Below are 11,826 nucleotides of genomic sequence, written 5' to 3'. Positions count from 1 at the left end.
ATATAGTTCAAATTCCCTAGATATGCTTCAAGACCTCGGTAATTGTTAAATTATTTCTTGTATTCGATTTCATATAATCAATCAAAATAAATTTCATTTCTTTCGAAATTATACAATCATTTTTATTGTTCAATTTTCTATTAAATGTTTTATCAAAATATAATTTCATTAGATTCAAATGATCACTTTTTGTTATTAGCCAACCAAATAACCATTTCCGCAGATGATGCATTGTTAGGTATATCAAGAAAAATTCAACAACGACCACGTTCTGATATCTTTTTGCTCATAGACGTAGTATTTTTGTGGGTACATACATGTATACGTCACTTCCGGTAAAATAGCGATTAGTCGTAGTTCTTGCGATATCGTCCATTTTCTTTTGGCCATCTTACGTACGATCGCGGTATTGTGCGTTGCACTTGTTTTTGTATTACAATTAAAAAAATCTAAATCTTTTAAATTATATATAAATCGTTATAAACCGTACGTTTTATAATTCTAAAATAGTTCTTTCGACTCGCGTATATTTATTTGTCGTGTGCTAATGCGTGGAATTTCAGAAAATTCTCCAACTCGCGCAATGGCGGAGGAATTGGATGTCGAAGCGATGCTGGAAGCACCATATAGAAAAGGGGTAAGAATACATTATTCTGAGGCTTTGTGGTATTTTATTTTGTATTCTTGTGTTCGAGTTCCCGATTTGTTCTTCTCCTATAATTTAATTGTGTTGATGCAGTACGGTGCGTTCGTATTTTGAGCGTATTCGTCGTCTGTTAAGATAAAAAAAATATCCTCCTCCTCTCAATATATACATGTAGAACAAAGTACATCCTTGTCTGATACCATTCTATTGATCAATACCTCCATTTTTTGTACTTATAGATGGTACGTAACATGTACCCTCGCGCTCGTAGGATGTTCGGCAGCGAGTTCCTAGAATGCACTTGAAATACGAGGTATTAAGAAAAGTCATCACTAACATCATTCTCTACTTCTTTTATTTTATTTTGATGAAACATAATTTTTTAATAATTAGGATGTAGATAGTATCGCTATGGTCAAGTACTGCATTTCAGGAAAGGAAGATTGGAAATGATTTCAATGATTATATATAACATTATAAACCTATTTTTCCAAAATGTATAAATATATTATAAATATTAACATATTAGATTTTTATAAAGTGATTATATTTTATGATATGCGACTTATATTGAACAGGCACTGGTATAGAAACAATCTTTTACTTCAATAGGTGGATATCTATTTTCCTTGAAACATATTTTATTTAATATTTATTGTTTTTTCTTTATTTTCATATGTTATTGCTATAGTTCTTATTATTCATCTATATGATTATCTATGAACATACAACAGTTGATTACAGTATAAAATATCATTGATATTTTAGTTGAAGTATTAGGTCTTATTTAAGGAAAGCAGTGCTGTAGGAAAATGGTTTTTATTCTCTGTCACCTTTTTTCTTGTATTTTTATGAAATTTAAATGAATAACACTAAATAACAAGAAATGACAAATTCATTTTTATTAATGACAGTATTGCAGAAACACTTAAATGAAATTTTATAAATAACACTAACATGCTCATTGAAGCAAGGTGTATATGTCGTATCAGTAATGCTAAGAAATTTCAATGGAATATTGAATCACTATATATTCATTATGGTGTAATTGTTGTATAGTAGTAAATGCCTTACTTCTATTAGTATGGAAATTTCTTTTTCTCTTTTTTCTCTTTCTCTTTCTCTTTCTTTTTTTCTCTTCTCTTTTCTTTCGTATAAAAATATTTTTTTACATCTCACATTTCATTATTTATGCACCAGATAGTTACAAATATTTAATAATTTATCAATCATAAATTACTTACATCCCTATGAAAACAAAACATTCTAATTAAAAGATATGAGAATAACATTGTTTTTTAGTTTCAGTTTAATATCGTTGTTCTTTAATGAAAGTAAATAGAGACTTATCTTTGTTTTTTATAAAAACACTTAAAAGATATTGATTGCTAACAACATAATTATTTGAAGAAATTGTTATATACATTATGTTCATTATCATTGATTATTGCTCCTTGTATAAGGAAACTATGTGCTATTATAATATATATTATGCAATATACCATACCACAATATTCTGTATTTGATAAAAACAAAAGAAGTGTATTCACATAATAAAGTTATCTTGTAGGATTTGATAAATTTTCTGATGTATATAGTAATCATAATCATAAATATATCTGAAACATGTATTTACTGATAAAAGCTATATATACATTATCATCCAAAAAAGTTTTATTCTTTTATTATATGTGATATTTATAAAAAAAGTAGAAGAGATTATTTAAATTATAATAATAAATAATCTATAAAACACTATGATTAAATAATATAATACAACAAAGTAATAGTAAATTAATTTATGATATTCATTTCATTTTGAAATAATATATTTTTGAAAAAAATTAAAGAATTTTAACATAAACAAAAGGAGATCTATTTTTAATGAATAAAAATTATTGTTTAGCTCTTTTTATACCGTTCATTTTTTCTTGTATTTTATCTAACCTTAATAATATACTTCCTAGCAAATGAGCGTTATTTATGTTTGTCAAAAATACCATTGTGCACATGTGAATACACATACAATGTGGTCTTGGTACTATAAATTTATTTCATTATAATATTACCTTGTACACTGAGACATAAACACATGGTAAACTGGTGCGTAATGAAAAGTGTAAAACATAGAGTAATACACACATAAACATGTTTTCAGAAAATATGCATTCATGAAAATGTTATCGTCTTTTTAAAAAACAATGTACACAAAGGTCTTATTTTCAATTCTAAAATTCTCTATAAGTTATATACATTTTATTTTAATATCTTCATCACCTAAAATATTTTTTAATATTAATCTATCAATATGATAAGAGTGTAACGCAGGAATGACCATTAATCATTATATTTCATCGTGGAGTAGCTATTATTGTAAGCATGCAAGGGCTTTAGGCTAGCAATTAGGGTTCACATCACGTGTTACATTAAAAACGTACTGTCTTTGATGAGGGCTCTCTTTTACAGAAGAAAAAGGATGTGTGGTTGGCCATTGGTAGTTTAAGACCAAGGCATGCTCAACCCAAGATTGCAATGCTTTCCTAAAACCCGATAAAACGATTGGTAAGTCTGAGCAAGGTGTTATGCGACGACTCGCGACACTAAGCTCGCCCCGTCTCTCTTGTTCTCTATTGCTATTCCCCTATCTCAGCCCCCTGAGACCAGTAAAGTCTGCCTGGAAAAGACAAAAGAGCACAAGAGTTATACCACCATCCGGCAATCATCTCTATACTCGAAAATTTAGTGCTCAAGGGAGAAATATCAACGTGTTCATAACTAGCAAAGTCAACTTAATGTTATATTTAAGTTTTTATAGCTGCTGTTTAAATTCAAAATGTTGAACATGCATAAAACTCATTATTATGAAACCTACTAACGTTCAATGATTTGCTTTTTGTCCCCTTGTTCGCGCGACCCTGCCACATCGGCTGGCTGGCATGGCATTCAACTGTTTGCTGTTCGTAGGAGCAGGACTCCTCCTCCAAAGACAAGTCCTCCAAGGAAAATGAGTCTAGTCGCAAATCATCTGGGTGAGTTTTAAAAATTTATTTTTTATCATTACAGTTATTATTATCATCATTATTATTATCATTATTATCATCATTTTTACTTTTATACTAATTTTCTTAATACTCTATTATATTATCTACGGTACAGAAATATTCTTTTCTTTTTATATATATTACTTTTAACATCAATTCTTTAAGATGGCCAATTAGCACATCTTGACAATATAAGTTTTTATGCAGCATGCAAAATTAATAGGTTGTTTTAAAAATTATTATAGTAAAAGTGAAAAAATGTATTCTTTTTAACACAAATTATTCAGCAGATCACAAGTTTAATTAATGCAATATTAAAGATGAATATAAACTTGTCTTTGCAATGGCCATTTGAAGTTATATTCTCTTTGTTATAGACTCCATTCAATTAGTGTAAATGCTGGTTATTTTGATAATTCCAAAGGTTAGACTTCTGAATGGTAAGTACATAGGACCAAGAATAATAGAAGATAACAAATTTATTTACAGTAAGTGGTCATTTGTATTAGAATTAAAAGAAAAAAAAAAGAAATAAAGAAAAAAGTGAATCTTATAAGCTTTTTAAGGATTTTATTATCAATAATGTAATTAAATGTAGCAATTCATGAACATTTTCACAAAAAATATTATCTTTTTGAATGGAAACACTGTATCATTTCTTCAACAATGTGGAAATATGTGTATAAAGTTACCAGATTTTTTATTCTATCCTATTAATCGATTTTTTTTCTATAATACATTACATGGTGTCTTTTATTATGGACAAATTAAACATTTTCTATAAGAAATAAAATTTATATATGTAAAATTTATTCTCATCTAGTATCATAAGCGTGTTTTATTTCTTCTCTATTGAATTAAAATATCTTTATTAATACATAAATTGAGATGATTTGGCAGGAGGATAGTAAAAAAATAATACCTAATATCGTTCGAAAACATGTTTTTATTAAAATCATGTTTGAATGTTATATTTCTATCGCTAATTCTTATGTTTCTTTTTTTAGAAAGAGCAAACATCGATCTCGTTCCCGTTCACGATCTCGCGATCGTCGAGATAAAGACCGCCGCGATCGTGACAGAGACAGGGACAGGGACAGGGATAGGGACAGAGACAGGGATAGGGACAGAGATCGCGAGAGGGACCGGGATAGAGATCGTGACCGCGATCGTGATCGCGAACGCAGACGAAGATCGCGATCGAGAGATCGACGTGATCGTGACAGAGACAGAGATGGCGATAGAGACCGAGATCGAAGAGACAGAGACAGAAGAAGAAAAAGATCTCTTACTCCAATTACATTACCAAGAGCTCGACCATCTTTTGGTAAAGGTGTTAGCCCTCTTGGAATGTAAGTATATAATTATACTCGTTTAGAATAAATATATATTCTCATATATAGTACGTATAAAAATATTTACAATTATTAATGAATTATATTCACTTAGAAGCCCGAGAAAATATCGAAATTCGGAATTTTTTTCAGAAACAATTAATGAAAATAAAACGAATTTTTTTACTCATAAGTACTTTGAGTATTCGCTTTATTGTATTATGTATTATACACCGATCGTTTCTGAAAACAAAATCTGAATTTATATATAGCCCCTTAAAAGAGAAATACAGTATGATAGAATACTGCTTTATGTTTTAGCAGAAACGACGAGTTGACGCCTGAAGAGCGAGATGCTCGTACAGTATTCTGTATGCAGCTTAGTCAACGAATACGTGCACGTGACTTAGAAGAATTTTTCTCTAGTGTTGGCAAAGTTCAAGATGTCAGGCTCATTACATGTAACAAGACCAGACGATTCAAAGGGATTGCGTATGTCGAATTTAAAGATCCCGAGAGCGTTACACTTGTAAGCTGTTTTTTTAGATAGTTTTATTAACTTTTTTGTTTATTTGATTTGATTGTTTGATGTTTAGAACATTTTTTATGATGTTTATTTAGGCGCTTGGACTATCAGGCCAAAAGTTACTTGGTGTTCCTATAGTAGTACAACACACTCAAGCAGAGAAAAATCGCATGGGTAATTCTATGCCAAATTTAATGCCTAAAGGGCAAACTGGACCTATGAGATTATATGTAGGTTCTCTTCACTTTAATATAACGGAAGAAATGCTTCGTGGGATTTTTGAACCCTTTGGAAAAATTGATAATATTCAATTAATTATGGATCCTGAAACTGGTAGAAGTAAAGGTTATGGTTTTTTGACGGTAAGTTTATGTGTACACAATTGTGTAATAAATTTATATCAATTTTTATTAATTAACTATTATAAATATATTTACAGTTTAGGAATGCAGATGATGCTAAGAAAGCCTTAGAGCAATTAAATGGTTTTGAACTAGCTGGTAGACCAATGAAAGTTGGAAATGTTACGGAACGTACAGACTTAATTCAGGGTCCCTCACTTTTGGACACAGATGAATTAGATCGAAGTGGTATTGACCTTGGTGCAACTGGCAGGTAAATATATAGCGAAGTGCGCGTGTGTGTGTATTTAGCATTGAATATATTTAATTACATTAATTTATCTCATTATTTTCATAAATATGTATATACGTTTAATTATATTATCCAATGCTTGTTTCGCAGATTACAATTGATGTTCAAATTGGCCGAAGGTACTGGTCTTGAAATTCCTCCTGCAGCAGCAAATGCTTTAAATATGGCACCTGTTATTTCTGCTCCACCACCACCACCACAAGCTGCCCCACCAATTGCGACACAATGTTTTATGCTTTCAAACATGTTCGACCCACAAAAGTAAGTATATTGCATTATTTTACATTAAATAATATGTCAAAAATGTATACAAGTTGAAGTACAAGTAAAAAGTAATTTAACGAAGTTCAGTAATTGCACGAAGCATATATAAGTAGATCCAGTGTAAGCATTTATTCTTTTATTGGAGGAACAAATATGCGAAATAAAATAGTAATACCATTTTTATATCGCTACATGAATATAGCACATGTTAGTGGCAAAATGGTAATCGAACATTAAAACGATTATATGAATATGAATGTGTTTATCTAATTTTTAAAACATTATATGTGGAAAGAAAAGAAAAGAAAACAAAAAAGGGTCTAATGTAATATGATTTTGTTACAGCGAAACAAATCCAAATTGGGCAAAAGAAATACGTGATGATGTAATAGAAGAATGCAATAAGCATGGCGGTGTACTACACGTATATGTGGATCAAGCTTCTCCACAAGGAAATGTTTATGTTAAATGCCCGTCAATAGCAACGGCAGTTGCTGCGGTCAATTCATTACATGGCCGATGGTTTGCTGGTCGAGTTATAACCGCTGCTTATGTACCGGTTGTAAATTATCATTCTCTCTTCCCAGATGCTATGACTGCTATTCAATTATTAGTCCCAACTGCACCTCGACGAGGAATATGATCTCAAATGAATCAGACCATTTAAAATGTTGTACATTTTTTGTAGCATTACAATGATTGTGCTGGTATCCTCCTCCTCTTTCCCTTAAAAAAGTATCCTTTTCCTCTTTCCCTTAAAAAAAAAGAAAAAAAAAAGAACAACGTTTTTTAATATTAAGTATATTAAATTAAGTATCATTTGTGTTTAATTGTATAATATTTTTGTGCACAACAATATTTCTCATATTTTAGAAAATCACAATATATAAGGGCCCTATTTCTTTGTTTATTCTCTTTATTTTGTTACTAGCAACAGCTGTGTACAGAGTAATAGGATCTAATACAAAACTTGTACGTATTATTGCGTTAATCTGGAAATATAGCATTTAAATTTAAAACTCAACACAATGTGACGTTGTATAACACCAATTGTCTCACCATATTACGCCCCGATGATAGCAGATAATTAGTTAGAAAAATTATTTTGAAACAGTTATTAAAAGCGATAAACATAATCAATGTATAGTATTCTGGTTAAAAGTTTATGGAAGTACAATGTGATTATAGAACATCATTTTTGGAGATTTTCAGAATGTCGTGTCAATTGTGTGAATAATGATATATAATGACGTGTGTATTTAGTGCGTGTATATGTATACACCCACGTATATATGTTAACTAACGAAGAATAATTGGATATAGATTTAGGGAAAAAAAAAAGTAAAGTAAGTTATTGGGAAAATTTATAAGAAATCTACTGTATTAAGAATTTATAGTGAAAATATCTGCCTTTACGAGATTGCGTGCTTGCAATTTTTATATGACCAACTAAAATAGAAAAAATACAGTAAATACTCTCTATACATGGTATAATTCTATATGGATATCCATAAATGTAAAAGAAAACATGCAATATATTTTAAAAATATAAAATTAATGTTCTATCGCTCATATCACAATCATAAATTAAATGTATAATAAATTCTTTTTAGATTTCCTTATAAAATACATTTTGATATATTATTATTAAACTATGTATTAGTATCATTATTTAAACAAACTATTAAATCATATTCAATTGTTATAAGTAATAAAACTTCTTTTTATTCGGTAGATATATTTAAATTTGATAACAGAAAAGATATTTTTGAATATATCATGATACAATATAATTATTTGTATTTATGTTCAATCATTATTAAATTTAGTATATACATATATGCAGATATGTATTAAACAGTGAGTTCTGTTAAAATTAGATAAGTTAATATTAAAGACTATTTATTTATGTGATATAGTTACACCAAAACTAAATCACGTAACTCATGTAAATATGTAACAACCAAAGCATTTGGTTCATTAAGGTCACGCTTTAAAATGTTAGAAAATGTTTACAAATGATTGATTACCATTTTTATTTCATAAAAATACTTTTTTGTTTTGGTTACACGAATATAAAGTACATATATATATCGTGTTAAAAATGTTGATAGAAACAATATTTTTTGAATGTATCAACAATTTCAAGTATAAAAACTTTATATAAAATACGAAAAAATAACCCCTTTAGAAATTTTATTATGTGTATTACTTGTAATAATGTTTTTATTTATTTTTTTATATTTTTATAAGGTAACAATATTCGTTTTGTTCAATAAGATATTATAGGATAATTACTGTTTCATTATAATTAGATATTAATAATTATATTCAAATAATTCAGAAATATGATTGAATAATGAAAAAAATCTATATATTTTTCTAGTTCAATTTTAAAGGATCTATTAATACTTTTTTTTTTACAATGAAAAATATATAAGCTTTATTTTTTTATTTATGCTACAAGAAGCAATTTAGTAGTTATAAAAAAAATCTGAATTTGTAATCACACAAAATCATAAGCACTTCCAATAATATATACGTATAGAGCGGAAAACGGAAAGAACATACTTTTTTTGTATATTGGATGTTCTTTGATATTTTCTCGTTAACATTTTTTTTCTAAATATTTTTAGAAGTAGTTAAATTTTGTTTACGATATCGAAGTTGTGGCTTTTATTTAATTAATATTTGATTATTTATTTTAAAATCTATAATTTTAAGTTTACAATCTATATAAATTATACATCTTTTAAATTTGGCGCGAACGAAATTGGCATACTATGTAGTGACTGTACTTACACTTCCATTGCATACTACAAAATGTTTGCTTCTTATTTAGTCTTCCTATCAAATTTTACTTTAAGGTAACAATAAATAGAATACCAGATATTTTTAAATTCTAAAAAGGATATTTCAAATGAGAGTAAAAACTATGTTACTGTAATGTATTGTTTATAATTATTATATGCTTTAAATCATATATACATATATTTACATGTATATATACATAACAGGAGAACAAGTTCCAAAGTACTTTATATTTTCTATGGATTATTTGTTTAAGGTACTGCGTTTGTTTTTTGATCATACAATTTTTTAAATATCATTTGTTATATTAATTATATTATATAATACTCTGTTTTTTCATTAGTAAATTATTTAGATATCTATGTAACTATATCTTTTTTAAAGAGTTTTATTATTTTATATTTTAGCAACAATGTCTGGAGAACAATTTTCTTTAATATGGAATAGTTTCCCAAGAAATTTATCTTCTGGTTTATATACTTTATTAATTGATGAACAACTTGTTGATGTAACTTTAACAGCTGAAGGCAAAATTTTAAGGGCACATAAGTTGATATTATCAGTTTGTAGTACATATTTCAATAGACTTTTCAAGGTAAATCATTATTATAAAAATATTTATGAGTCTTTTTTTCTTGATTATTATTTACACCTTAGATCTTCATGATAATCTATTTGTGATATAGGAAAATTCTTGTAAACATCCAATTGTAATACTAAAAGATGTCAATTATCGTGATTTATCTGCTATGCTTCAATTCATGTATCAAGGGGAAGTTAATATTAAACAAGAGGATATTGGCAATTTTTTAAAAGTAGCAGAAATATTGCAGATAAAAGGGTTAACCACAGAAAGAAATGAGGTATGTTATTTTGATTAGAAATCACAGCAATAAATTTATTATTCTTTGGTTTTAGAAAAAAGACAGAATATTGGATAATAATATCCAAGAAATGGATTGCTACTTTGATATAAAAACAGATAGAGAAAATCACCTTACTTCCGTAGAAGATATTTATCAGTGTGAGAAATTAACAAAATCTTTAAAATGTAAGAAGGTACAAAGAGAAAATACAATTCTTCCTTCAAGTTCTGTAATAAAGAGTTTCAGTATTATGGAAAGAAATGTAACAAATGAAATTCCTTATCCCAAAAAATTAGTTTCTCATACAGATTATAGTCCACAAAGAACATTATTTATCGAAACTTATAAAAATATTGATACTACAAAGGAACCATTCGATTGTACCTCTGACATAAATCACACAAAAACAATACAATACAAATCCTCAAATTATATGGATGATATGGATATAAAAGCAATGTATAAATCACAAATGTTAAATGAAGTATTTTGTAATATTGAGAATGTACATAAATCAGGTAATAGAAAAACACCTACAATTATGCTGGAATTAAAATTTATATTCTACATAATTGTTTTAATGCAATAAACGAATTAGTTAATTTATTTAATGTTTTATTTTAAAGTAATTTTATTTAATGTTTCAGATTCTGAATCAGATATGCATTTAAAAACTGCTAATCAATCTCTTGGTATGTGTTACAACTTGGTGTATATTATTAATACTATGAAAATTTTCAATGCTAATTAAAAATGCTATGAAAAAAATAAGAATGAAAAATTCCTGAATACAGAATAGTTCCATTATTTTTTTCATATTATAAAAAAAAGAAAAACTAAATGTAAATATATTCAACAATTGTACGACCACGTATTGTTTCCAAGTCTTTAGTATATATTTAAGAATAATTAATTTCCTATCAATTTAATAGCTTATTTTTTAATTGAAAAATCTTGCAGATAATAATCTTGTTACATAATATTATTATTTTTCTATCTAATATATGTATAAATGTATTAGGTCTGACTAGTATGGTGATAGAAGAACGTAAAAACTTGACACATGATGCAGCTAATTGTGGCGGAAAGTATAGATATATAAAAGGTGATCCTAATAGTACATTATCCCTGGAAACAACACTGCGTCTAGTTTCAGAAATTAGACCAACATTCTATATGGAAAAGGGTAAATTAATGCGGGTTTATTCATGTCCTTGGTGTCTTCGTAATTTTACACGCAGAGAAAATCTAAAATTACATGTTCGTTATATTCATGGTCCACTTGAAAGTCTTACATGTAAGCTTTGTGGCAATAAATATAAAAACAGCAACAGCTTGCGTGTACACTCTTACCTTTATCATAATGCTAAACGAGACAAACATAATAAATCACTTGTAAATAATAATAATTAGAAATGGACAAGATTACAAGTATTTTTGTATACCACAATAATAATAATTATTAAGATATTACAAGATATTAGTTATTATGAATTATTACAATTGTTATTTAAACAATTATATAGTTTTACAAACAATTCATGAATATCCATATTTAATAAGTTACATCTGATAGTAATAAATTTATATAAATAAAATCTGATGCATATTTCTTGACTTTCATTTTCTGATTTCTTGACTACTATCATAAACATTCATTTGTTTTAATTTAATGTTTCTTCAA

The 11,826-nt window shown here is 27.6% G+C and overlaps 2 protein-coding genes across 15 annotated transcripts; both read left to right on the top strand.

Moving 5' to 3' along the window:
- Positions 1-323: 323 nt before the first annotated feature.
- LOC127066948 (RNA-binding protein 39) lies at positions 324-7,248 on the top strand. 13 transcript variants are annotated; one of them, XM_051001285.1, is made up of 10 exons: positions 386-486; positions 564-637; positions 886-959; positions 3,611-3,675; positions 4,695-5,039; positions 5,343-5,550; positions 5,643-5,909; positions 5,987-6,162; positions 6,292-6,462; positions 6,811-7,248. In XM_051001285.1, the coding sequence occupies exons 3-10, from the start codon at positions 942-944 to the stop codon at positions 7,106-7,108; spliced, it is 1,548 nt and encodes a 515-aa protein (XP_050857242.1). In that variant the 5' UTR covers positions 386-486; positions 564-637; positions 886-941; the 3' UTR covers positions 7,109-7,248. The 13 variants fall into 13 exon arrangements, with proteins under 13 accessions (XP_050857238.1, XP_050857230.1, XP_050857228.1 ...); XM_051001281.1 differs by lacking the exon at positions 886-959 and having other exon boundaries at positions 324-486; XM_051001279.1 differs by lacking the exon at positions 386-486 and adding an exon at positions 3,113-3,208 and having other exon boundaries at positions 3,611-5,039.
- A 152-nt stretch (positions 7,249-7,400) lies between these two features.
- Positions 7,401-11,620, top strand: LOC127066951 (GDNF-inducible zinc finger protein 1-like). Of its 2 annotated transcripts, XM_051001288.1 has the most exons (7): positions 7,401-9,332; positions 9,483-9,532; positions 9,684-9,871; positions 9,963-10,139; positions 10,195-10,660; positions 10,790-10,834; positions 11,164-11,620. In XM_051001288.1, the coding sequence occupies exons 3-7, from the start codon at positions 9,689-9,691 to the stop codon at positions 11,553-11,555; spliced, it is 1,263 nt and encodes a 420-aa protein (XP_050857245.1). In that variant the 5' UTR covers positions 7,401-9,332; positions 9,483-9,532; positions 9,684-9,688; the 3' UTR covers positions 11,556-11,620. The 2 variants fall into 2 exon arrangements, with proteins under 2 accessions (XP_050857245.1, XP_050857246.1); XM_051001289.1 differs by lacking the exons at positions 7,401-9,332; positions 9,483-9,532 and having other exon boundaries at positions 9,574-9,871.
- Positions 11,621-11,826: the final 206 nt, after the last annotated feature.

This window comes from Vespula vulgaris, chromosome 10 (genome assembly GCF_905475345.1).
Source record: "Vespula vulgaris chromosome 10, iyVesVulg1.1, whole genome shotgun sequence".
In the NCBI taxonomy this organism is placed as follows: Eukaryota; Metazoa; Arthropoda; class Insecta; order Hymenoptera; family Vespidae; genus Vespula; species Vespula vulgaris.
This window is presented reverse-complemented; position numbering and strand designations above follow the sequence as displayed.

Coding starts and splice junctions, on each gene's coding strand:
- LOC127066948 (XM_051001271.1), top strand. CDS start 548: ATGCGTGGAATTTCAGAAAATTCTCCAACTCGCGCAATGGCGGAGGAA. Junction 3,676..4,694: donor TCTAGTCGCAAATCATCTGG/GTGAGTTTTAAA, acceptor TTCTTTTTTTAG/AAAGAGCAAACATCGATCTC. Junction 6,163..6,291: donor GACCTTGGTGCAACTGGCAG/GTAAATATATAG, acceptor CTTGTTTCGCAG/ATTACAATTGATGTTCAAAT.
- LOC127066951 (XM_051001288.1), top strand. CDS start 9,689: ATGTCTGGAGAACAATTTTCTTTAATATGGAATAGTTTCCCAAGAAAT. Junction 10,661..10,789: donor TGAGAATGTACATAAATCAG/GTAATAGAAAAA, acceptor TTAATGTTTCAG/ATTCTGAATCAGATATGCAT. Junction 10,835..11,163: donor AACTGCTAATCAATCTCTTG/GTATGTGTTACA, acceptor TAAATGTATTAG/GTCTGACTAGTATGGTGATA.